Below are 25,606 nucleotides of genomic sequence, written 5' to 3' on the forward strand. Positions count from 1 at the left end.
TATACCTTTTGCCTCAAAGTCCTGTGGCAACAGGCAAGTGATAAAGCAGCAAGCGAGGATACACTGGGAGCTGTAGTCACAATCCTGCACACAGGTGACCCAGGTCATGGGGTCATTTCTCACTGGAAGCAGCAGTGGTACTCAGCAGCCCCCTGGGTGTCTGAGCAGCCTTTTAAGGATCATACTGCTCACCTCCTGGTATGCGGAATGGGGCTAGAAATGGTGCCCTAAACATTGCCTCATTACCAAACCCTGGCCTGATTACCACAGAAGGCAGGAAATCCCACTCTGTGGTCGAAACAAAAAAATGTACAAAATGTATAAAAACATCTGAAAAGATAATTCCACTCACCATCGGCACATGGAACATGTGCACACTTATAGACAACACAAAATCCAGTAGACCTAAAAGACAAACTGCTCTTGTTACAAGAGAACTCAACAGGTATCACATCCAAATAGCAACCCTGAGTGAAACAAGGTTGACAAATGAAGGTCAACTTACTGAAGTTGGAGCTGGATACACCTTTTTCTGGAATGGGCGCAGTGAAGGGGAGCGCTGTGAAGCTAGTGTGGGTTTTGCAATCAAAACTAATCTAGTTAGCAAGCTAACTAGCCAAAACTAGCCAAAAGGAGTGAGTGACAGTCTCATGACGATGCGATTGCCACTTGCAGGAAAACGCCATGCCACCATCATCAGTGCCTGTGCTCCCACTATGACTCCCACTATGACTAACCCTGATGAGGTCAAAGAAAAATTTTATGAAGACCTAGAGACCGTTATCATCAATGTGCCAAAAGAGGACAAGCTTATAATTCTGGGTGACTTTAATACTAGAGTAGGCTCAGACTACCAGACTTGGCAGGGAGCCCTAAGGAGGAATGGAGCTGGAAACAGCTACAACAACAGCCATTTACAGCTGAAGACTTGTGCATCACATGATCTTCTCATCACCAACAATGTCTTCCATTTACCTAAATGCAATAAAACTTCATGGGTGTACCCTCGCAGCAAACATTGGCATCTAATAATAGACTATATGACTGTAAGAAGGAGAGACAGACAAGATGTAAGAGTGACAAAGGCAATGTGTGACGCAGAATGTTGGACTGATCATAGATTTTTCCTTTCCAAGCTAAATATTTGCGTTCATCAAAAGTGCTGCCTCCAAGGCAAAATGACTACCAGGGGAATTAATGTCAATAAATTAGAACTCAAACAGTTTGTTGGCTGACTTGGAGGGAAAGTTGAGCCAACACACAGTGGGCAACAGTGGGGCAGAAAAGGAGTGGGCAGCTTTCAGAGATCTGGTGTACAGTACAGCATTTGCTCATCTGGGTCAGAACATTGGCAAACACCAAGACTGGTTTGATGAAAATGATGGGGAAATTCGGAAGCTGCTAAATGAAAAACAAGAACTCCACAAGACTTACCAGCAGGATAGTTTATCCACCTCTAAGAAGGAAACATTTAATCCATCAAAAGTAAAGTACAAGTAAAACAGAGAGATGCAGTGTTCCTGACTCAGTAAGAAGGCAGATGAAATTCAGTTTTATGCTAATAGTAACAATCCAAAATGCTCTTATGATTCCCTGAAAGTTATTTATAGACTAAAATTCTATGATGCATCACAAGTACTCAGTGCTGATGGAGCCACCTTGATTAGTGATAAGGACATGATCCTAGAGAGATGAGCTGAACACTTCCATAGTGTTCTCAACAGATGATCCTCAATCAATGCTGAAGCCATTGACTATTTACCTCAAATTGAGGTCAATCCCTCCTTACCTGAACTTCCAACTGAAGAAGAGGTTTTGAGGGACATTAGCCTCCTTTCATGGGGCAAAGCACCTGGTGCTGGTTTTATTCCAGTTCAGATTTACAAGGTAGGGGGACCGTTGCTCATACAGTCTCCTAGTTCAACTTTCTTTGATTTGCATCAGGTCATACGAATTTTACTGTATTTCTCTGAATTCCTCCTATTCCTTATTTCTTATATGGCAATAATTCTGTTACATTTATATGCCACAATGGATACCACCATTGCCCAAACCAATTCATGAACACTCACTTGGCTTAGTAACCACTTTCTATCTGCTGCACCACCTAGTGACCAGACAATGAATTGTACATAAAACTACACACTTTTTACAGGTTGCTTTTCTTTGAAAGTACGTAATAAATTTGATATGTAACTTTCAAAACTGTCCTCCCTGCCTGTGTTTCCTTCTGTTTTCCTCTGTGCATTTGTTCAGGACCTTTGATTCAGCGATCCTGTTGAGGTTTAGGGGAGCCCTGAAATAGTGACATTCGGTCCTGCCGGAATGAATTCGACCCAAGGCTTCTTTCAGTCAAAGAAAAACAAAGTTTATCAAAAATCCACCCTGTTGGTCAGACTCTTAAGAAATCTCAGCATTGGCTAAACTCTTAAGGAATTTGAGCATTTGTGATGCTTTGAGCCAGATTGAATCTGAGCACCTTTATGGAGGCTAAGATGTATATTTAACACAGAAAGACTGGGAGGGATCTAGGGTTAGCCAAGTAGTGCGGGGTGATTGGAGGAGGGGTCTAGGGATGCTCCTAGTGGTATATGATTGTGATGGAATACTATTGTGCTTTAAGAAATGACAAGCAGGATAAATTCAGAAAAAACTTGGGAAGGCTTACATGAACTGATGCAACGTAAAGTGAACAGAGCCAGGAGATCATTGTACACAGTAACTGCAATACTGTATGATGATCAACTGTGAACGACTTAGCTATTCCCAGCAATACAATAACCCAAGATAATTCCAAGGACTTATGATGAAAAATGCTATCCTCCTCCAGAGAAAGAACTGATGGAGTCTGAATGCAGATTGAAGCATACCCTTTAAAAAAAAACAACCAACCTTCGTTTTTCTTGGTTTTTTCTCTTTTTCTTTTTTGGTCTGTGTTGTCTTTTACAATATCACTAATATAGAAATATGTTTTGCATGACTTCACATTTATAATCTATATCAAAGTGTTTACCTTCTCAAAGAGGGGGGAGGGAAGGAAGGAATTTGGAACTCAAAAATGATATAAAACGTTAAGAATTGTTTTTACATGTACTTGAGAAATATAAAATAAAAACTTTTTTTTTACAAAGGAGTATGATAAAGTACCTTTTTCCTCCAATATTTAGCAAATTTTTTGTACTATGAGGTTTAATCTTTAAACCTTTTATAGAATTCATTTGTAAATTCATCTGGATAAATCTTCTATGAATAGCTAGGAGACACTTGCGGTTCTTAGAGAGTCATCAGGCATCCCTGGGGTGCCCTGAGGAGGGATGCGCCCCCAACCTCCTTTGTGGGGAGCGCTCGCAGGGGGCGGGCCAGCAGGAAGCAGCTCCTCCCCTAGACCTTACGTTTGGGGAACCTGCAGAGGAGAGTAGGGGCGGGGTCCTGAGCCAGAACTAAGCTAGGCCGGGGCTGGGCTGATCCTCAGTGGCAGAGGCGGGGTCTTTGCTAAGCAGCCTGCCAGTGAAGTCGCTTTGTTCGGCCTCCTCTGAGCTCTGCCTTGGCCTGGCAAGCATCCCAGTCAGAGCTCCATCCGCACCCTGAAACCACAGCGCCTCACTCTTGGGCACCTCCCTCTCCGGCTTCCCTCCCCTTCTCTGTCCGCTCTCCATCTCTGCCCCCGGACTCCTTTATTCCATCGCTGGGACTTTCATCCGCTTCTTATTCCCAATCGCTTCTGCAAACCTGTCCGCAGCCCCTCCCGGATCCATTCCCAGCCTAGCTTACCTCCCACTAAGGCTGGCCCCTAGTTCCCGACCCTCCCCTCCTCCGCTCCTTTCCACTTCTCATTTCCCATCCCCCTTCCGTTTCCTCTCTCCCTTCAGTTTCTTCCATCAGTCTCCACCCGCCCCCGTCCCCTTTCCATTTCCGACTCCATCCTCCATCCCTCCTTCTCCCCACTCGAGGCCCTGTCCATCCGAGCCGGTGCCCTGTCCCCCAGGGATGTACCCCTGACCACTTGGCCTCTATGGTCTTGACCCTGCTCTTCTCTGCCTACAAACTCTGCCGCTTCTTCAGCATGGCAGGCCCTGAGCGGCTGGCAGTGCCCGTACCCAGGAGCACAGGGGGCAGTTGGTGGGCAGTGGGTGGTGGGATTGCCCGGGAGGTGTCACCGGGGACCAACATAGAGGTGCAGGGGGCCCTGGAGCGGGTGCTGCCCGAGCTACATCTGGCGCTGTCGGGGCTCAAGCTGGCGGGTACTCCGGAGGCGGTGGACACCGGCCTGTCCGAAGTGTTCCAGCTGGTGGAGGAGGCGTGGGTCATTCCCACTCTGGGACGTGAGGTGGCCAAGGGACTGTGCGAGGCCATCCGCCTGGAGGGTGGCCTCGACCTTTTGCTACAGCTGCTGCAGGCATCCGAGCTGAACACCCGAGTGCTAGCGGCTCAGCTGCTGGAGCAGATCCTGGTGGCTGAAAACAGGTAAGGGGGCCCAGAGATCGTTGGGCATCTGGGTCCCTGCGACTGGGAGAAGGCAGTTGGATTTTCTAAGGGAAATAGTACATGGAAACTGAGATTGACAGCTATTGGATAGAGTCCAGAGTTATTGGAAAGTCTCAACCTCAGTTTCCCCATCTGTAAAGGGAGGAATTTGGGCTTTCCTCTCAAGAGAGAGCAATAGCTCCTTTGCTTTAAGGTGTTACAGTTTTCCCCCCATCCCACACCCCTTGGATTCTACATATGAATCAACGATTCTTTTATTAAGGTGGATCCAGCCTCAGTTTACCAATATAACTACTTGTGCATGTAAATGTTCTCCAGAAAGTTATCAACTCATCTACCTCCAAGAAAGAATTTCCCATTTACAGTTGCAAAAATCCTAATTGGCAAACACTTCCTTATACATTATTGACCCTACTACAGAACTAGAAAAATATGGAAAATATTGCAGTTAAAAGTTTGGTTGGCTCTTCCATAGCAGTACAGGAACTGAAGGTGGCACACTTCCTGGGAAGTTCCTTGGCCTCACTTTCCTTATTTGTAAAATGGGGGAGTTGCATTGAATTTAGCAAAAGTTTTTGTAGCACAGGATTTAATTAATCTCCAAAGTCCAAGTCTGAATTCTATGGTTCACTGAAAGGTACTAGAGGAAGCAGGGACAAATTCCCTCCTATCCCCTCTTGGCTGTATAAAAGTGCTGGAATCATCCCTTACTTTCTCATTCTTGTATTCCCAAAGGAGTTGTGTCTATGCTGGGGGGTGCGCTGAGGGGAGGAAATGCCTCCATATTCACACATCCTACTACTTCCATGTATCGTAACCACCTCACAGACAACTGGGTCCAACTCCAAACCTTATAATCATTTTCCACCAGCCGGAGTAGGGGTTCTAGAGCCAGATTTGGATCCCATGACAAGGTGAACAGAAGCAGGTACCAGAAGAGAACTGAGTCCCAGTCCTAGTACCAGTTTTGCCTTATTCCCTACCCTCCTCTAACTCCCCTCACTTTCCTGGCTCCTTTCCAGAGTTCTGATCCTTATATAGATATGATCTCATCCTGTCTCTTGGTACTGGGGATGGAGGATTCTGGACAAGATGGGGGGGTGGGGGCAGGGAGAGCCTGAGGCATAGAGTCAATTAGAGGAGTGTCCTCCCAGGTTGGAGACTTACCTATTTCTGTCTCCCAGGCCTCCCCTCAGAACCTGGTGTCAAGAGGTCACAGATTAGCTGACCTGGAGATCTGGGGTCCAAAGTCATTCAATATTACCTCATCTTCCACTCCTGGCCCTACCTCCCTCTTTATACTACAGAAATCTCTCACAAGTAATGGTATTCCCTGCTCCCTCCCCACACTGTAGGATGCTCAGGTCCAGGTGTCTCAGACTAGGTAGTCTATCTGGTCCTCCAGGGCTGTTTTTGGAAATCTTGAACTCCATAGGCTGTATCATGAAGAGTGCTGGATTTAGAGTCTGAACAACTGGATTCAAATCCTGATTCTGCCACTTACTAATTGGATGACCCTGGGCAAATATTTTAACCTCTCTGGGTCTCAGTTTCCCCATCTGTAAAATAAGGGGATTGTGTTAGATAATCTCTGAGGAACCTCCTAGCTCTTTATAATTCTTTGCCTTGGAAATGGGCTACTTCATGCAAATTAAACCAATTCTAAAAATGTGTATTAAGCACCTACTATGTACCAGGTGAGATAGAGAGTTTGGTTAAGAAGTGACCTCTATTATCATGGAACTCCCAGTCTGGTGGGAGAACATGATACACATTCAGATGACAGTGTTACAAAATACTACACAATACCTCTGTTACTAAGATCAGTGAATATGAGATGGTAGATAAAGGGCTAGCCTTGGAGCTAAGAAGACCAGAGTTCAGATCCTCTCTCTAACACGTACATTGCTGATCTATGTTGGTACGTTGCCTGTATTTTGTACATACTTATAGTTGGGATCATAAGATCATGGATTTTATGATAGAAGAGACCTTTGAGATTATCTAGTCCCATCCCCTCATTTTGCAGTTGAGAAAACTGAACCCAGAGAGGTTGTTACTTGCCCTAGATCACATGAGTAGAAAGTAGAAAAACTAAAATTTGAACCCAGTTCCGACTCATAATCCAGAGTTCTTTCCACTGTATTAGGCTATCTACTTTATATATATATATATATGCACACATATACATACATACGGAAGAATTTAAGCTGTTGGAGAGCAGGGATTACTCCATTTTTTTTGTCTTTGTATTCTCAACACCTAGCCTAGTTCCTGGCACACAGTAGGTACTTAAGAAATACTTGAACAGAATTGGATAGAGAAGCAAATTTTGAGGGAAAGATTGTTGTTTAGTCATGGCTGACTCTTCATGACCCCACTGGGTTTTTCCTGGCAATGATATTGCGGTGTTTTGCTATTTCCCTCTCCAGCTCATTTTACAGATGAGTAACTAAGCGTTATGTGACTTCCCCAGGTTACAAAGCTGGTAAGTGTCTGAAGCCAGATTTTAACTCAGATCTTCCTGACTCCAAGCCCAGAGGTCTATCCACTTCACCACCTAGCTATCCTATAGAGGGAAACACAACGTTAAGCAATGAAGTAAAAATATTCCTGAAAGGAACTGTCTGACAATTTAATTCAATTTAGTATTCCGTCCTGAATATATTTTCATACCCTTTCTCTGGGATCTTCATTGATTTTCCCATTACTCACAACTGAACTTAGTGATCTTTTGCTTATAATGTTGTAGGTGTTATATATCTCTCCATTCTACTCTTCATCAGTCCATACAAATCTTTCTGTTTCCTTGAATTCCTCTTATTTATAATTTTTTCTTTTTTTCAACACATTTTAAAATTTATTTTTAGTTTTCACTTCCATAAGTTTTACATTTTTTCCACCTCACTCCCCCATCCCCAGGACAGTGTGCAATCCGATATAGACTCTACGTATACATTCTTATTAAACATATTTTCACATTAGTTATGTTGTATACTTCAATCTGCATTCAGACTCCATAGTTCTTTCTCTGGATATAGATGGCATTTTCCATCATGAGTCTTTTGGAATTCTTTTAGGTCCTTGCCTTGATGAGAAGAGCTAAGTCTATCAAAATCAGTTATCATACACTGTGGCTGTCATTATTTCTTCCTGCACAATAGTATTTATTTACCTTAAGTAGTTTGTCTTTTCCAGTTCGATATCACAAAAAAAGTGCTGGTAGGAATATTTTTAAAAATATATTCAACGATTTTTTTGTCTTTGATTTTCTTGGGCTACATGCGCAGTAGGAGTATCAGTGGTCAAAGGGTATAGGCAGACTACTTACTTTTTTTTGCATAATTATGCTGAATGGTTGGGCCACTTTACAGCTTCACTAACAAAGCATCAACTGTGCCTAACTTCCCAAAGTGCTGCCAGCATAGTCAGTTACCATCTTTTTTTTTCAGCTAACAATCTGAATGGATGGAGTGGGTTAGACCTTAGTGCAAAGTAAGCCCTGTCCCTTCGATCTGTGATCTTAGACGACACATGTCACCTCTCTAGGCCTCAGTTTCTTCATGTGTAAAATGAGAGGGTTGGACTTAATGGCCTCTCAGGTACTTACCAATTTACATCTTTGAACCAGTCACTTTTCAAGATTCTGATTTTACAGATGAAGAACTTAAGGTAGCACAGCTAGTAAATCAGAACTGACATTTGAACGTCTTCAAATCTGATCTTAGCTCGGCTTATGTTCCCCCTAGACTTGTCAAGGTCGCCCCCATCGAGTCAACGGCTGAGCCCTGGGGGTCCTCTGCCTGCCCCTGGGCTCCACCACCCTCCTCTAACATCCCCCGCCCCACATCTCCCTTCAGGGACCGGGTGGCCCGCATCGGGCTGGGTGTCATCCTGAACCTGGCTAAGGAGAGGGAGCCGCTGGAACTGGCGCGCAGCACCGCGGGCATTTTGGAGCATATGTTCAAGCACTCGGAGGAGACGTGCCAGCAGCTGATCGCAGAGGGCGGCCTGGACGCGGTGCTCTTCTGGTGCCGCCGCACAGACTCTGCCCTCCTGCGCCACTGCGCTCTAGCGCTGGCCAACTGCGCCCTGCACGGAGGACAGGCGGCCCAGAGGCGCATGGTGGAAAAGCGGGCAGCCGAGTGGCTCTTCCCGTTGGCCTTCTCCAAGGACGACGAGCTGCTCCAGCTTCACGCCTGCCTGGCCGTGGCGGTGCTGGCCACCAACAAGGAGATCGAACGCGAGGTAGAGCGTTCCGGCACCCTGGCCCTCGTGGAGCCCCTAGTGGCTTCCCTGGACCCCGGGCGCTTCGCTCGCTGCCTGGTGGACGCCAGTGACACGAGCCAGGGTCGGGCAGCCGATGACCTGCAGCGCCTCGTGCCCTTGCTGGACTCCTCACGCCTGGAGGCGCAGTGCATAGGGGCCTTCTACCTCTGCGCAGAGGCGGCCATAAAGAGTCTCCAGGGCAAGAGTAAGGTGTGTGTGGGTGAGGGGAGGGGGTGAAGGAATGGAGTAGAGGTGAGGAGTCCAGGAGGGGGAAGAAAGGGGAAGAGAGGCAGGAGAAGGATGGAATGAATGAGAAATGGACATTGGGAGCATAGAGAGGGCAGATGGATGGATGGATGAATGGATGGATGATGGTTGGAGGATGGATGATGGATGATGGATGGATGGATGGATGGATGGATGGATTGATGATAGATGGATGGATGGAGCATTTATTAAGCACTCATCTTGTGCCATATATAGCTGATGGATGAGAAGGAGGGAAGTGACAGAAGATGGGAAGAGAGGGAGGGGAATGATGGGGGATGGAGGACAAGAATGATAATTCAATGGAGGATGAGGAGGAGAATGATGGGAGGAGAGGAGGGAGGAAGGAAATTATGAGGGATGGATAGGAGATGAGAATGATAGGACATAGAGATCAAGAATGGTAGTGGAATGGAAGATGAGGAGAAAAGTGTTTGGGGAAGGAGAGACAAAGGAGATGACAGGGGACAGTAAGGGAAGAGAGGAATGATGGGATTGTGGAAAGGGATAACAGAGACTTGGGGGATAAATAGGGAATAAGGCCTAGGAGGGGTGAGATAGTGGGGGAAGTGAAGAGTGAAAGAATAGTGAGAGTTGAAAGTGTAGGGGGCAGCTAGGTAGCACAGTCCTGAGTTCAAAATCAGCCTCAGATACTAACTGTGCAACCCTGGGCAAATTATTTCACCCTGTTTGCCTTGGTTTCCTCATCTGTAAAATGAGCTGGAGAAGGCCATGGCAAACCACTCCAGTATCTTTGCCAAGAAAACCCCAAATGGGATCTTGGAAGAGTCAGACATGACTAAACAATGGAATCAAGGCAGGAGGCAAGGGGATAGCAAGACGGAATGTAGGGAAAGCAGCTAGACAGGATATTGATGCAAAATCCAGGACATTTGCTAACCTGAATGGCCTTAGACATAGGACCTTGGGTTTCCTGGCCTTTTCCCTTGTTGATTCTCTACCTTTGCCTTCTTTTTTCCTGGTTAGCTAAGAGAAGACTTTCTGGACCCCTTGAAAGACAGTCAAGCTTGAAGAAATCCTAGGATCATAGGTCTAGAGCTGAAAGGGATGTTAAGAGAAAAGGCTTTGGGTATGATCAAGGATCTGGGGCATACTGGACTGCAGTGCTAGGGATCTAAAGTGAGTTCCTTGGGGCCGTTGAAGGGCTATGCCTTCCTGTACCATCTTCTGGTGTCCATCTTCCAGGTGTTTAGTGAGATTGGAGCCACACAGAGCCTGAAACGTCTGGTTTCCTATTCCACCAATGGTACCATATCAGCACTGGCCAAGCGGGCGCTGCGCCTGGTGGGTGAGGAAGTGCCCCGGCGTATCCTGCCTTGTGTACCCAGTTGGAAAGAGGCCGAGGTACAGACTTGGCTACAGCAGATTGGTTTCTCCAAGTACTGTGAGCGCTTCTGGGTAAGTGCCTCCCTACCTTCACCTAACTCACTCAGATACCCCAGGCTCCTCACATTCTTTAGGTACTTCCTGCCCTCATGTGGCTCCCCTACCTGCCCACTTGGGGCCCCACATTGAGGCAGTGCCTTCTGGGGAATAGCAGTCTGGGCTTTTCCTAATCCTAGATCTTCTTTCTAACCCCTTCAAAATGTATACATCCTATTTCTCATTCTTTCTGGCGTTGTTCTTCACTGGGGGGATAGGAAGAGGACCTGATGTTTTTAATGTTCTTCCCTTCCCAGGCAACATCTGTGCATATTAAAGAGGGACCTTCTGGAAACACAATGCCTTAACTCAATGTAGCAACTCTAATGATGGCAATTCAGGCGTCTGGAGGGTGGGCAGAGGGTGGTTTTGGGGTCAAAGTTAAATGACATTTTATAAATGAAAGGTCCGTTCCACCCCAGTCTACTCGCTTCATAAGGGACTTCCCCAAACACCTTGACACACATCCTGGGAATTCTCCCTCGAAGCTTTGATGCTCGAGATTGACTAGAGTGGACTCAGAGAGAAGAGTGCTTGAGGAAGTGAAGAAAGCAGCCCCAAGGGGGGAGAAGAGCCTGTGAGTGTCTCCTGCCCCCTTCACCTACATATACACACCTTCCAACTCTCCTCTCCTGCCCACCTCCAGGAGCATCAGATAGATGGGGATCTGTTGCTGCGTCTGACAGAGGAAGAGCTTCGAGATGACCTGGGAATGACATCTGCCATCACCCGCAAGAGGTATGAAGGCTGTAGGGTGAGCTCTCCCCCTCCCATACCTGTCTTACAGCCCCTTTTTATGCCCTCTCTGTCCCATGGCAGGCATGGCTTTGCTATATATGCTGAGCCCCTTCCTGTACATGCTGTTTGTCCAACCCATCCCTAAACCCACCTCCACTGTGGTTTAATCCTATACTACGCCTGTTCCCAGGGTCCACTTACCCCTGCCCCACTTTGACCCTGTGCCTCCCCCTGGGGCCTGCAGATTCTCTCGAGAGCTCACAGAACTGAAGACCTTTGCGAACTACGCGACATGTGATCGCAGCAACCTCGCAGACTGGCTGGGAAGCCTGGATCCCCGATACCGCCAGTATACCTACGGGCTGGTGAACTGCGGTGTGGACCGCACACTGCTGCATCGGGTTTCTGAGCAGCAGCTCCAGGAGGACTGTGGCATCGGCGTTGGTTTCCACCGGGTTCGAATCCTCACTGCTGCCCGTGGTGAGATGTCCCAATCAGGCCATAGAATCTCAGAGTGGGTAGGGACCTCAGATTTAACCTGTAACCCTTCTGCAAATGGTCATCTGGATTCTTCTTGAACACTTCCAGTGATGGGGTGCTCACTAACTATAGAGGCAGCCCATGGCAAACAGAGCACTGAGCTAGCTAGAACTAAGGAGGTACAGGTGCTAGTCCCACCAGTTTAGTCATTGACTTTTCATGTGACTGGGGAAGTCATTGTCTCTGTCTCGGTTTTAGTTTTACCATCTACAAAGTAAGCTCCAAGGTATCTTGATCTCAACATTAAAAGTTCTAAGGTTCTTCTTTGTCCTCTGTCTCCTACGTCTGGGGGGACCCTACAGTCCCTCTCTTCACCCCACCCCAATCAGGGTTTATTGTTTCAGTTGATCCTCCTGACACATTGATTTGTTCAGCAAACATTTATTTGTAACAGTTCCCTCCTTCCCAAAGACAGGAGGAATGACGGCTAGGGGTTGGAATGTCCAGACTACTAGATGAGTCAGGCACATCTGAGAACTAATCTTGAGCCTCAGACACTTTTTAGCTGTGGGACCCTGGGAAAGTCACTTGCCTTTTATAAACCTCAGTTTCCTTATCTGTGAAATGGGGATAATAGTAACACTTACCTCACAGAGCCTTTGTGTAGCTCGGTAAATTGCACATTTTCTACATAAATACTAGCTATTAATAAAGAACCATAACAAATAATAATAACCATAGCTGACATCTGCCAATTTGCAAAATATTGTACACTTAGCCTCATTTGATCCTCACAATAATCCTGTGAATTTAATACTTCAGGTATGAATTTTGTCCCCTTTTTAGATGAGGAGACAAGCTCAGAGAGGTCCCCCAGGGGTGTGGTCACACAGGTCCCAAGTCATGGAGATGGGATTTCAGCCCAGGTTTCTTCAGACTCTTTTGACTCCAGTGAGGTTTTACATAAAGAGCCTGAGACAATGAGCCAGGAAATCTGGATTCTAGGCTTGGTTGTGTCCCTAACTCACTAAATGACCTAGACAAGTCACCACACCACCCCAGCACCCCAGGACTAGGCTTACCTGGCTTAACGCAATGGGATTAGATGAGGTGATGGCAAAGATCCTTTGCAGCTTGGCAGCTCTACGATCCTGACTTTCTGTGTCACTCTTGGTTTTCCCCAGACGTGTGCATGCAAATGGCACAGAGATCATCCTTTTTCCAACAGTCTGGGAAGGAAGAAATTCAGCATTCATGCCAACCTCCTTGCAATGTTATCCCATCAGTAGCCAGATTTCCCTGTGTCTTGGAAATTCTGTGGAAGGCAAATGAGAGGAGGGACAGAAGATTACAGAAGCAGTTTGTCATTGTGGGTTGGAGGGGAATGACCCTGCCCTGAATGTCTGTCTCTCTTGGCCCCATCAGAGATGCTGCACTCACCTCTGCCTTGCAGTGGCTGTAAGTCCAACTTTGAGAACCCCGATGTCTTTATCAGCTACCGCCGGAGCTCAGGCTCCCAGCTTGCCAGGTGAGGGTTTGGGGCAGGGGCAGGGTGGCAGGATCCCTGTCCTGAAGGCCCCAGAAAGACTCAACCTGGCTGAGCCCAAGCCAGTCAGTGAGGAGGGTTGAGCATGTGTAGATGAAGGCTCCCTCTTCCCAGTCTTCTGAAGGTACACCTGCAGCTACATGGCTTCAGTGTCTTCATAGACGTGGAAAAGCTGGAGGCTGGCAAGTTTGAGGACAAGCTAATCCAGAGCGTCATGGGAGCCCGGAACTTTGTGCTGGTATTGTCTTCTGGGGCATTGGACAAATGTATGCAGGATCATGACTGCAAGGACTGGGTACATAAGGTAAGCACCCTCTTCTTCCCAGCCCCCAACAAGCTTGGGGACACTGTTGTTCATCATTAACAAGGTCATTTTTGTTTCAAAGGACCCAGAATAAGCCTTCTTATCTCAAGTCCTAATGGTCAAGTCATTTGACCTACTATGTGCCAGGCACAATGTGTGCTAAGCTTTGGTGGCTAAGTTAGGTGGTACAGTCAGGCAGTCCTGAGTTCAAATCCAGCCTCAGACACTTATTAGGGGTGTGACCCTTGGCAAATCACTTGACTTCTGCCTCAGTTTCCTCATCTGAGTATGATAAGAATACTGATTACACCTGGGTTATTGTAAGGATCAGATGAGATGTTTGTAAAGTGATTAGTACAATGCCTGACACGTAGTAAGCACTTAATAAATACTTGTTCCCTTCCCTTGATGGAGCAGAATGGACAGAACCCTAGACTAGGAGTTTAGCAACCTGGGTTCTAGACTGGGCTGCTCATGGTGTGAACCATAAAAGCAGCTCAAAAATCCAATGGGCTTCCTGAGGAGGTAATGAGCTTCCCATCACTGGAGGTCTCCAAGCCAAGGCTGGATAACCATTTATAGGTGACATTCATCAAGGGGATTCTTGATTCCTTTATGGATACCCGTAAAAATCAGGCAGCCTCCAAGGTCCTCTCTGTCTCTGAGATTCTTTAAGCATGGACAAATCACTTCATTGCCATGAGTTCTCTCAACAGCAAAATGGCAGGCACAGAACCTTCTCTGTCTTGCCTTTCTACCTTTCATGGAACTTCCACCATGTTAAAAAATACAGCAGCAATGAGTGTCCAAACATTACACAAATCTAAGAGGTAATTTAGAATTTAATAATTCAATTTATTGATCAATTATGCCACTGCACTTGAATGCCTGTTGTGTTCTGAACATTACACTATGGGGAATACTGTTGGGTTTGTATTCTAAGACCTGGAATTTCATTGATACAGACATCTCCCAGTGAAGAAATCCCTTTCACCAATGTCATTCCACCCTGTCTGGAACTTAGAGTCTTCAAGAGGTGCCTGAGAGGCTAAAGGCCTTCCCCAGTATCCCACAGCCAGTACAGTACTTGAACCTGCGTCTTCCTGACAGAGGCTGGCTCTCCATCTGCTGTGCTCCTCTGCATTTCAAGTGATGCTTAACAAACTCAATTACTAATGCAATTTCACTAGTATTTATTGCAAGGGGGTGCAAGGTAAGATGCTGAATTGACCTAGTGCATAGAGAACAAAGCCTTGGAGTCAGGAAGATGCGGGTCTCAACCCTGCTTCTGACACATGCTGTTTGGGTGACTGGGAACTTCATCCAAGTTCTCAGTGCCATGGGCAGCTCACTGTACTTTACAAATGAGGTGCTGAAGTGGTTTGGTAAAAGAGATTTCTTTACTGAGATTTCCCCATGATAAAAAAAAAAAGAACTGGATACAAGATGTTTGGCATTTTCTGGACCCCTGTTTAGACAGTGGGCAGACAAAAACAAAAACAAAACGGTCCCTGCCTTCAAGGAGTTGACATTTTATTTTGGGGGATGATTCTAAGGTTCTAGCTGAGGTTCCTGGGAAGACCCCATAAACTAAATCAAGAATGTTTCCCTTGAGGCTGCCAGGTAGGATTGTGGATTTAGCACTGGGCTTGGAGTCTGAGAGACCTTGGATGGAAATCCTACTTCTTAGACCCTTGCTAGCTGTGTGACCCTGGACAAGTCACAGCCTTTCTGGGCTTCAGTCTCCTCACCTGTAAAATGAGGAAGTTGGATTTGATGGTCTCACAGGTCCCTTTAAGCTCTCTCTTATCTCATGATAAGCCTTCAAACAGTTATAATTCAGCAGAACCAGCAAGGGATTTGTCATGATCTGGCCATGGGGGGGGAGGCAAGATCTCTACTCCATCAAGGTGGCCGGAGAAATACAAGCTTATCTCAGAAAAGCTTCCTGAAAGGTAGAGCAGTACTGTGTCACTTCCTGTACTTAAGAATTATCAATGGCTCCCCAGTGTGGCTGCTATTCAGCCATTTTTCAATCATGTCCCACTCTTTGTAACCTCATTGGGGGTTTTCTTGGCAGAGATACTGAAGAGGTTTGCCATTTCCTTCTCCAGTTCACTTTACAGATGAGGAAACTGAGGCAAACAGGATAAAGTGACAATCAAAATCACACAACTTGTAAGTGTCTGGGGCAGAATTACTAAGATTAAGTACATAGGATAGGATAGGATAAAATACTGTCTCCTCAGTTTGGCACTTAAGACTCTTGACAATCTAGCTCCAGCCTACCTTTCCAAACGTTACACACTATTTCCCTTCACCCATTCTGTGTTTCAGCTAAATTGGCACATTTTCCCAAACTCAGCATTTTATCTCCTACCACTGTGATTTTGCCTAGACCTCCACACACACCCACCTGTAATGTGCTCCCTCCTTCTGTTTGCCTCAGAGTCCTAAGAATCAAGATTCTGTTCATGGGACTCCTCTGATGGGGGCCTTTCCTGATCTCTTTATTATTGCTTTCTCCTTCCTCAAGTGAATATCTGTGTGTTTGTGGAGACAGTGTGTCACAGGGGTAAGGGATTGGTCTTGAGGCCAGGAAGACCTGATGCATTCAAGCCTGGCCTCTGCCTTATACCAGCTGTGTGGCCCTGAGCAAGTCACTTAACCTCTCAACTCTCATAGACTATAAATTGTAGAGAAGGAGCCTGCCTGCTATGTGGAGGGTGGCCCTTCACCTGGGAACTCGCTATGCCAACAAAATCATCAGTCCAGTCCCCATCCCTGTCCTTATGCTTACATGCTGCTTTAGCTTCTTTTTGTGTGTTGTGTTCCCCCATTAAATTGTAAGCTCCTCGAGGACAAGGACTATCTTTTTTGTATTTGTATCTCCAACTCTTAGCACCAATACCTGCTATGTAGTAGATACTTAATCAATGTTTATTGCCTGAATGACATGCCAGGAAAATATTAGTGGATTTCATTGCTGAAACTGGCCAGTTGGACAACATGGCGCTCTCTCTCTCTCTCTCTCTCTCTCTGTCTTTCTCTCTCTCTCCTCTCTCTCTCTCCTCTCTCTCCTCTCTCTCTCCTCTCTCTCTCCTCTCTCTCTCTCCCTCTCTCCCTCTCTCTCTCTCTCTCTCCTCTCTCTCTCTCCTCTCTCTCTCTCCTCTCTCTCTCTCCTCTCTCTCTCCTCTCTCTCTCCTCTCTCTCTTCTCTCTCCTCTCTCTCCTCTCTCTCTCTCTCTCTCTCTCCCTCTCTCCCTCTCTCTCTCTCTCTCTCTCTCTCTCTCTCTCCCTCTCTCTCTCTCTCTCTCCCTCTCTCTCTCTCTCCGTCTCTCTCTCTCTCTCTCTCTCTCTCCTCTCTCTCTCTCCTCTCTCTCCTCTCTCTCTCCTCTCTCTCCTCTCTCTCTCTCTCCCTGTCTCTCGCTCTCGCTCTCTCTCTCATCTGTTTCTCTGCCCCTCTGTGTGTCTCTCTCTGTCTGTTCCTCTCTCTGTCTCTCTCTGTTCCTGTCTCAATCTCTCTCTCTGTTCCTCTCTGTCTCTTTCTATCTGTATCTCTCTCTGTCTATTTCTCTCTTACTCTGTCTTTGTCTGTCTCTTTCTCTCTGCCCCCTCTGTCCGTCTCTCTGTCTCTCTCTTCCCCACCTGCCCCTACCCTGCCCTCATTTTTCCTTTTGTCTGTCCTCAGAACTGCCATAGTCTGGCAGAGGGCAGAGGGCCACACAGAAAATCTTACCAGGTTGGTGGTAGGCAGTTCACAGTCACAGTCAGGGCAGCTCCAGCTCCCTCCAAAACAGCCCTTCCCCAGGGCACTAGAGCCATTTGGGATTGTTCTGGTTTTGCTTTCATTGGGTTTTGATGCTTAAAAGCCCTTCATCTAAAAGCACAGATGAGAATGCTCTCCATCCAGGGGGAGGACAGATGAATCACACTTAAAAATACCCCCATATTCCAGTCCCTGCCCTGGGCTGGGTTGGCCTGGCCCTGGCACGCCGGGAAAAACCAACCTCAGCTCTGTCTTTCAATTCAGTTCTGTTCAGCAAACATTTATTAAATGCCTGCTGTGTGCAAGGAACTTGTGCTAAGCCCTAGGGACTCAAAGATGAAAAGTGATCAGTGCCCACAAGGCAGTTTACATTCTTCCTGGGGGGTGAGGCAGAGAGGTGGGAGGACAGATAGGGACCTACAACACTTACATAGATGACACTCACTCCCATTTACTTCTGTGACTTCATTTGATCCTCACAACATCCTTGTGGAGTATTATTGTCATCCTCATTTCACAGATGAGGAAACTGAGGCACAGAAAGATTAAGTCACTTGCCCCATGGTCACGCCGCTAGCATGTGGAAGGTCTTCCTGATTCCAGCGCTCTAGCCCTGGCACTACCTAGAGAAGTATAATACAAAATAGGGAGTGCCAAGGAAACCTGAGAGACGCAAGGGTCCAGCCCATTTTACAGATGAGGACATTTGGGTCTAATGAAATGCAGCTGCTTTCCAAAGGCAATGGAGAGCTCTAGACAAAGCTCTGGGAGAAATGTGTCTGTTGCCTTTTCTTTGCCTGCCACATGATAGGTGCTTAGTAATTCTAGTTCACTGGCTGAGTGATTGACTGACTTGGCTCTGCCTCAAACCCAAGATGAATAGACCACATAACACTGTGGAAGGAATCCCGGATCCGTTGTCAGAGATACTGACTTTGACTCCTAGCTCAGCTATTTACTCCTGTGTGACTTTGAGCAGCTCAGTTCACTTCTCTGAGCCTCCATTTCCCACTCTGTTAAATGAGAGATTGGGCTGGATGACCTAAGGCTGAAGTGTTGGACTTGGAGTCAGAACCAGAGTTCAAATCCTGCCTCAGACACTGACTAAGCTGGGTGACCCTGGGCAAGGAAGTCATTTAACCTTTTGCTTCCTCATCCATAAAATGGGGATAGTAAAGGCCTCTACCTGGCAGGATTGTTGTGGGGGTCAAATGAATTACCTCGTAAGTGCTAGCTATGAGTAGTCTTATTCGCTATCAATGAACTTACGATCTTTGAAACTCTCCTTTTCATCAGGCACTCAGGCCAAAGCAACACTTACTGGCTTTGCTACTGTGTGACCTTAGGGAAAATGACCTCACTGTTCTGGGTCTCAGTTTATCTCTCTGCCAAATGAAGTGGTTGAATAAGTGGGCCCCTGGGGTCTCTTTCAGCTCTGTGAGCCTCTCTGAGCCTCAGTTTTTCCCCTGCTGTAAAAGTAGGAGTTGGGGCGTTGGGCTGCAGGTGCCCTCTCAGCTTGACATCCTGTGATTCCATGACATCTTCTTTCTCCTGGGAGGGGACCAGAGGATGGGCACCTCCAGTGTGGCTCACATTCCCTCCCTCCTCTCTCTACATCCACATCTGGCCTCCAGGAGATTGTGACTGCACTAAACTTCGGGAAGAACATAGTACCCGTGATGGATGGCTTCGTGTGGCCTGATCCTCAGTCACTGCCTGAGGATATGCAGGCTGTACTCAAGTTCAATGGCATCATGTGAGTAAAGGAATGGGGGAAGGGAGGGTCGTGGGAACTCCTGGGGAGAACTGGCTTTGTCGTTGCCCTCCTCCCATTCAGTAGGCCTAACATGCCCCAAGAAAACCCCATGGAGCCTGAGCTCCAACCCCCACCAGGGGACACAAACCTCAGGGCCCTCTGAGCTCAGCTGGTGACCACTTCCATTCCCAGAAAGCAAACTCTGCAGCCCGGCTTGCTTGGTACCCAGGGAGGCTATGAGGACAAGCCTTGACCCTGAGCCTCCCTCTGTCCACAGGTGGTCCCACGAATACCAGGAGGCCACCATCGAGAAGATCATCCGCTTCCTGCAAGGCCGCTCATCCCATGATTCTTCTGCTGGCTCTGACAACAGCCTAGAGTGTGCTACCCCATTAGGTCAGACCTAGACACCCTCTTCCCCTTGACCTTGTTCCCATTTCCCCCTGCCCTCCACTAGCCCCTGGTTCTCCCAAGCCCTTCCCCATTGGAAGAGATGGCAAAGACAGACCCACCTTGACTCTTAGGGTGGGTATGGGGGACCCCCAATGATGGAACCACATCTTGGGGAGAGGAACAGATGATCCCTCCCTCTACCCCCCTTTTTAGCAATGACCTCAGGATGGAGATGAGCCAACAGGAAGGGCATAGGGAAAATAAGATTGAATGCCTCTCCCTTCTACAACTGAGGGCACAGATCTTGGTGAAGAGGTGGGAGAGAGATACAGACTCTCCATTAGTGCTCATAATGGACCATCATGCCCTAGATGGAAGGACAGGGAGGACCTTAGAGGTTCCCAGGTGACTGTCTGTTCTTGGGTCCCAATAAGCTGAACTCACCTCATTTAGGAGCGTGGGGTATCATCTGAAGCCATCACCCCATCCTGACTCAGGGCATCTCCAAGAGAACCAAGCTCTGAGTACATGAGGTCTCACCTGGTAGTTTCTGAGACCCTCTAGTGGAAGAGTGAGGAAAGGCAGCTACACCTCCTAGCTTGTATTTATTTCTATCATTCTTTAAGGTTGTCAGAGATAAAGGTCAGGCACTTTTCTTCAAAAGAGGAAAGAGCAATTCTGAACTTTGGTGACTTACCCCAGGTCACTCACCTTGTACATGGCAAAACTAGGAATCAATCGCACTTAAGGAAAGCCTGAAAGGAGGCCCTTAAATGTGTCTCGGTAAGGTCTCTTCCCCCCCATTCAGACCCACCCTGTCTCTGATGCTTCCTCTCCCCTACCCCCTCTTCCAGTACTGTAATGGGGACCTCACCTCCCTGCCCTGTGGCCTTCTTTTATAACCACTCTGTGCTCTTAGTGCTCCCCCACCCCCTTCTTCTGGGCCCCTAGTACACTCCCAGCTGGATATCTTGGTGAGATGTAGCCCATTTTCTAATTACAGAGCATCAGGCTGGGGTATGGAAGGCCACTCCCTGACTCGGCCTTAATTCCCAGTTCTCAGGAAGGGGAGTTTGAGAAGGAAACCCCAGCTCCACTAGGGGCAGAGTAGGCTCTGGGGTTGCCCTTACTCCAGCTGGGACAGCAAAGGGTAGTACCCTCCAGGAGGGCACAGGAGTGCAAGCAGGGCCTACTGTGTTTGCCTGGAAGGTCCAGCTCTAAGTCAACCAATCAGCAAGCATTTATGGCTTGCCTGGTACTATGCTAGACATTGTGGATAGGAAGACAAAAAAAAAAAGTGAAATATTTCCTGACTTCAGGAAACTTAGAGACCTCTGGCTGCCTCCTCCCCATCATGCATCATAGCATGGTTGGGACAAAAGAATCCTGAAAGATCTGGTCCAGCCCCTTAAATTTATTTTTTAATTAATTTGGTTTTTGTTAACAAACATTTGTTGTTTTCCTCCTACTCTCACCCCTCACTGAAAAAAAAAAAAAAGAAAACACCACCAAATCCTTATAGCAAACATACATAGTCAAGTGCAACAAATCCTCAAATTCCCTTCATTTTATAGATAAGGATACTGGCCCCTGAAGAGGAGTCTAAGATCACCCAGTTAGCAAGGGGCTGAAGCCAGAAGGTTGGTCTTGTTTTTGCCTTTTTTGTAGCCTGAGAGCTTGGCACAGTGCCTAGAACATAATAAGCACTTCATAAATGCCTGTTGACTGGTTGACCCCAAATCCTGGGCTCTTTCCACTGAACCAATCTGTCTCTGCCAGCTTTGGACATCTGGACTCTTGATAACCATCACTCCAGTCAGTTTTAATTTTCTGCATTTCATCTAGTAATGCAGGCTACTTTGAGTTCCTTTCCTTGCCCTGCCTCCTTTCTACTATATCCCTTCAGGCCATGTCTCTCTGTACTTGAGTCTGGCCATCAGTACCAGGAAGGGGAGGAAAGTCTTCCCAGAAGCATCTTCCTGGCTGATGTTGGGAAGAGCCAGTGACTCATTGTTGGTCAAGAGCAGGGCCCTAAAGCTGGAACTGAGTGAGTGTGAGATGGGCCTCTGGTGGAGTGGGATATAATTTCTCAGGGCTAGGAAAAGACAGGTGATTATCATGTGTTAATACTCCATTTGAACAGTTCTAACTCCTGACAGTCAATTGGCCATGACCCTTGCCTTACCAATTATGAATTGCTACTTGCTATGTAATTGCTACAAGGCATTTGAGATCTTCAATCTCCTCTCCTCCACCCTCAATCTTCTTTTTCTTTTTAACTGAGGAAACCTCATTCAATCCAGCAGAAAATTAGATCTGGATAGCATTTGAGTTTGGGGGTGGCTGCTCTGAAAGTTCTAGTGGCACAGGCCTAACAGGGTGACAAAAGGAGTGAGATGAGCACACAGAACTAGGAGTCCATGGGCAAACACCTAAACCCTCCCCCAAAAGCACTCTGGCAGCTTGCTGAGATTGCCTTGAATTCATCATCTGGTCAAAAGCATTCTCAACCTCTGGCCTGGCCCAAGAATCATCACACTAGTGATTTTAGCTATGTCAAGGTTACCTGTAAATTAGGGTAACCCTTGTGTCATTTCAATTACGTCTGACTCTTCCTGACCCCATTTGGGATTATCTTGGTAAAGATCCTGGAATGGTTTTCTCTTTCCTTTTCCAGCTCATTTTACAGATAAGGAAATTGAGGCAAACAGGGTGAATTGACTTGCCCAGGGTCACCTCAGTCTTGAGACTGGATCTGAACACAGGAAGAAGAGTCTTCCTGACTACAGGTCCAATACCCTGTCCACTACACCCTGGAATCCTTATTTTCCAGTCTATGGGGCATGCTTGTCCAGGCTGCCCCAATAATTTGGGAACTCAAAGAGGATCGTGGGGAAGGATTCCCTCTGACCTCAGAGATACCAATGAAAGCAGCCTCTCCTCCCAAGACTGAAGAATTGCCAGCATGACCACACTTTGTAGCTTTGACAGACCTCTACCCCTTCCCACTAATGAAAAACTATTCAAAAACCATTTTATCATCCTCCAGATATCCCAGTCTGCAGTCCCTTTGGTTCTCCTGTTTAAGTCACTTTGGTCACTATACAGATTCCCTTCTCTTCCCTGGGCCTCACACTCCCACCCCCAAGCTCCTTCCCTGGAAAATCGAGGTCAAGGTAAAGTTAACTAGTCCACTGAGGGTCATTTAAACTTCTGTGACCAGAGAGGCATTTGTCAAATCCAGGATCAGTGAAGCTGGAGAGAATGAGAGAAAGGGGTCAAGTCCACAAGGCAGACCTATCTGGATCCATTGGCGATGGTCCTTCTCATCCGACCCCAAGCCTTGCTGGGGGTAAACTGTTGATCTGAGCCACTGCTGCTGCTGCTAATGTCAGGAGAAGAACTTTAGCCTGCTCACCTTTGGACCAGGGACCAGCATGGGAGGCATCCATCCCTGAGAAGCAGAGCTCAGGAACTGGCCTTTACTCTCTTTACCAGCCTCAAGTGCCTGGAGTTGGGCGTTGGGTTCCTGCTGAGATGACATTGGTGGGAATTCTGGATCATCATGGCAACCCCAGCTCCAGTCTATGAGTCAGCATCCCTTGGAGATTAAAAGCAACTGAACAAATGTAGGGGACAGTCCAATGAGGTTCTACCCAAAAGGATCTAATTCAAGCTACCTGCTCTTTCTCTACTTATCCCCAAAGCAGGGTTAGAGTCAAGGAAAGTCCTTGGTCCTTGCTGTCACTTAGCCTAGGATGACCTAATGCAGGGGTGGAGAACCTGGGACCACATGTGGCACTCTAAGTCCTCAAGTGTGGACTTTTGACTGAATCCAAACTTCACAGAACGAATCCCCTTACAAAAGGTCTTCAGGCTGCAGGTTCCCCTAGAGCTCAGCGCTGTGGCCTTGGAAATTCCAGGAATAAAAGGCCAGAACAGGAGCACATAGAAGAGGGAAGAGATATCTGTCTTGGATTTTATCAATACTAGGTTTCAATAGGATTCTTAGATTGAGCAGAGACTAAAGAATGCTGGAGGGTGGGGAGGGCCAATGAATGGACAATGACAGTGTAAAAACACAGAGGCAGAAACCTATCTGTATGAGGATGCTGCCTATCTAGCAGGAGGCCATGAAGTCCTGTTATCTCCCTGCCATGTTTCCATGGATAAGCTGGCTGAAGAGGAAAGCACCTTGCATTTGGAGGACGAGATTGTTCTACTGCCTGTCTCTTAGGCAGAGTCGTATCTTTCATGTTCAATCAGCAGGGTATTAAGTTCATTCTTTGATAGGTCTTCCACAAACCATGAAGCAGAGATCCCTTTCTAAGAGGGGCAAATCAAATTTCAGAGAAAGCAAGGAAGTTCAGGCTCTTGCCTCCGCCTTGAGAGGTTGAGGGGAGACATGATGTAGAAGATGGTTGTGGGTCCTGAAGTTGAGAAAACTTGGGTTCAAATTCTGACTGACACTTAGTGTGACCAAGTCACTTCAACTCCCCGGACTTCAGTTTCCTCATCTGTAAAATGGAGTTTGATGCCCTCTGAGGTCCCTTTTAGCACTAAATTTATGATCCTTTATGCCTCCCAGGCATACTTAGCCCACCACTAACCTGGGACCCCCAGCAGCCATGGAGAAAGGAGGGATGGAAGACTGGGTGTCTTTTTTGAAGTTAACTCTGGCCATGTAGATAGATGCCCATCCACAGCCCATAGTCTGTGGGCCTGGATTCATACAATGACCCCAAAGAGTGAAAACACAGAGATACAAGAGTGGAATGAACCGTCATTGAGGAGGTCTTGAAATGGAGCCTGGATGACCCCTGGTCTGAGATATTGTAGAGGAGATTGCTGTTCAGATAGGGATCAGATGAAGGAGTCTTCACAGTAGCCACAAGATGCCCAAGAGACAAACAGGAAAAGCAGCTAGTAGGACCCTCATGTCCTACTTCATGGACCCTCAGTCAAGGACATGGGCTCAAAATTTTCTTATCAGCTGCTACCCTTTGATCTCTGAAAAACGGTTTACCTTAGTGCCCAGGCACCCACTCTGGGTTGGCAATGGTGCACTCAAGGCTGGTCTCGGGAGAGATCTCAGGCTAAGTAAATGATAATAAATCAGTGATTAATAAATTGAGACCGTGCAAAGCCCTGGGTTCCCACAGGACACATCTAAAAATCAGGCATCCATTCAGACAGCTTCGTTCTCCATCCAAAGTCACTGCCCTCCCAACTTGAGGTCCCTGTCCAACTGGTCACCATCCTCAGTATTAAACATTGACTGAATACCCACAGAGCACATAGTCCTGGACTGGGCACATTATAGGTTAAATGAGGTTCTGGTTAGACATGGTCTCTGCTTGTTGAGAAGTCAACAGAACTAGAGGCATAAAGAGAGATTTCTGAATTCCAAGGAGGCAGCCAGCCCTGGAGTTCCTGAAGATTCTCCGTTAAGGTTCCTTTCCTTTGCCAGCTCTGGGGTCAAGGGATCCCAGAAAGGATCAGTAGAACATCAAAGTATCAAAGGACATTTCCAGCTACTCTAAAGGGCATAATTCACAGGGCATTGAAAGCATCCCCTCCCAGGTTAACCCTAAATATCTCCCCTAATGGCCTATCCTAGTGAATGAACAAAAAACCTAGCAGGCACTAATGTGCTTGGGAGTACAGGACCGAGTAGCAGGGCTGGGAATTGGAATCTAAGACTCCTGACTCCCAATCCAGTGCAGATGCACTATACCACACTGGTCCCCAACCTTTTAGCCTTCCATAGACCTCTGAACTCAACTATGTAAGTGCACTCTCAGGTGGTGCACAAGGCAGCCCATATACATTCGTCTTCCATGACTCGTCCATGTCTTCTCATCAGTCCTCCAGAGGATCCAACTTGGTACTGGAGGCCTTCCCCTAAGGCTATCAATAGTCATCTGTCAACCCTGGGCCTCTATTCTGTCATCTCTCACTCTTGCCACACCTTCTTTCCCAACCACATACCAGGGATATCTGTTATGCAAGTCTCTGCCTACCAGCCATTACTAATAAATACATATTGATTGATTCATCAATTGGTGATGGCCTACTCATTCTATCCCCAGTGTGTGCTCACCCCACCCCACCCCCCACCCCCCCGTCTCTCCATTGCTTTTTGGTTTATCTGCAA

The 25,606-nt window shown here is 47.0% G+C and overlaps 1 protein-coding gene across 3 annotated transcripts; it reads left to right on the forward strand.

The window, feature by feature from the left end:
- The first annotated feature begins 2,944 nt into the window (after positions 1–2,944).
- On the forward strand, positions 2,945–25,507 carry SARM1 (sterile alpha and TIR motif containing 1). 3 transcript variants are annotated; one of them, XM_072639762.1, is made up of 10 exons: positions 2,945–4,464; positions 8,346–8,964; positions 10,228–10,440; positions 11,111–11,202; positions 11,393–11,682; positions 13,108–13,210; positions 13,343–13,532; positions 18,935–19,056; positions 19,334–19,452; positions 22,127–25,507. In XM_072639762.1, the coding sequence occupies exons 1-10, from the start codon at positions 4,013–4,015 to the stop codon at positions 22,168–22,170; spliced, it is 2,244 nt and encodes a 747-aa protein (XP_072495863.1). In that variant the 5' UTR covers positions 2,945–4,012; the 3' UTR covers positions 22,171–25,507. The 3 variants fall into 3 exon arrangements, with proteins under 3 accessions (XP_072495863.1, XP_072495864.1, XP_072495865.1); XM_072639763.1 differs by having other exon boundaries at positions 11,447–11,682; XM_072639764.1 differs by having other exon boundaries at positions 11,447–11,682; positions 19,334–25,507.
- The last annotated feature ends 99 nt before the right edge of the window (positions 25,508–25,606 follow it).

Source organism: Notamacropus eugenii, chromosome 2 (genome assembly GCF_028372415.1).
Source record: "Notamacropus eugenii isolate mMacEug1 chromosome 2, mMacEug1.pri_v2, whole genome shotgun sequence".
Taxonomy (NCBI): domain Eukaryota; kingdom Metazoa; phylum Chordata; class Mammalia; order Diprotodontia; family Macropodidae; genus Notamacropus; species Notamacropus eugenii.

Bases quoted from the DNA above. Each gene is read 5' to 3' on its own strand.
- SARM1 (XM_072639762.1), top strand. From the start codon at position 4,013: ATGGTCTTGACCCTGCTCTTCTCTGCCTACAAACTCTGCCGCTTCTTC. The intron at 10,441-11,110 runs GTAAGTGCCTCC...GCCCACCTCCAG, and splicing joins AGTACTGTGAGCGCTTCTGG to GAGCATCAGATAGATGGGGA. The intron at 11,683-13,107 runs GTGAGATGTCCC...TGGCCCCATCAG, and splicing joins AATCCTCACTGCTGCCCGTG to AGATGCTGCACTCACCTCTG.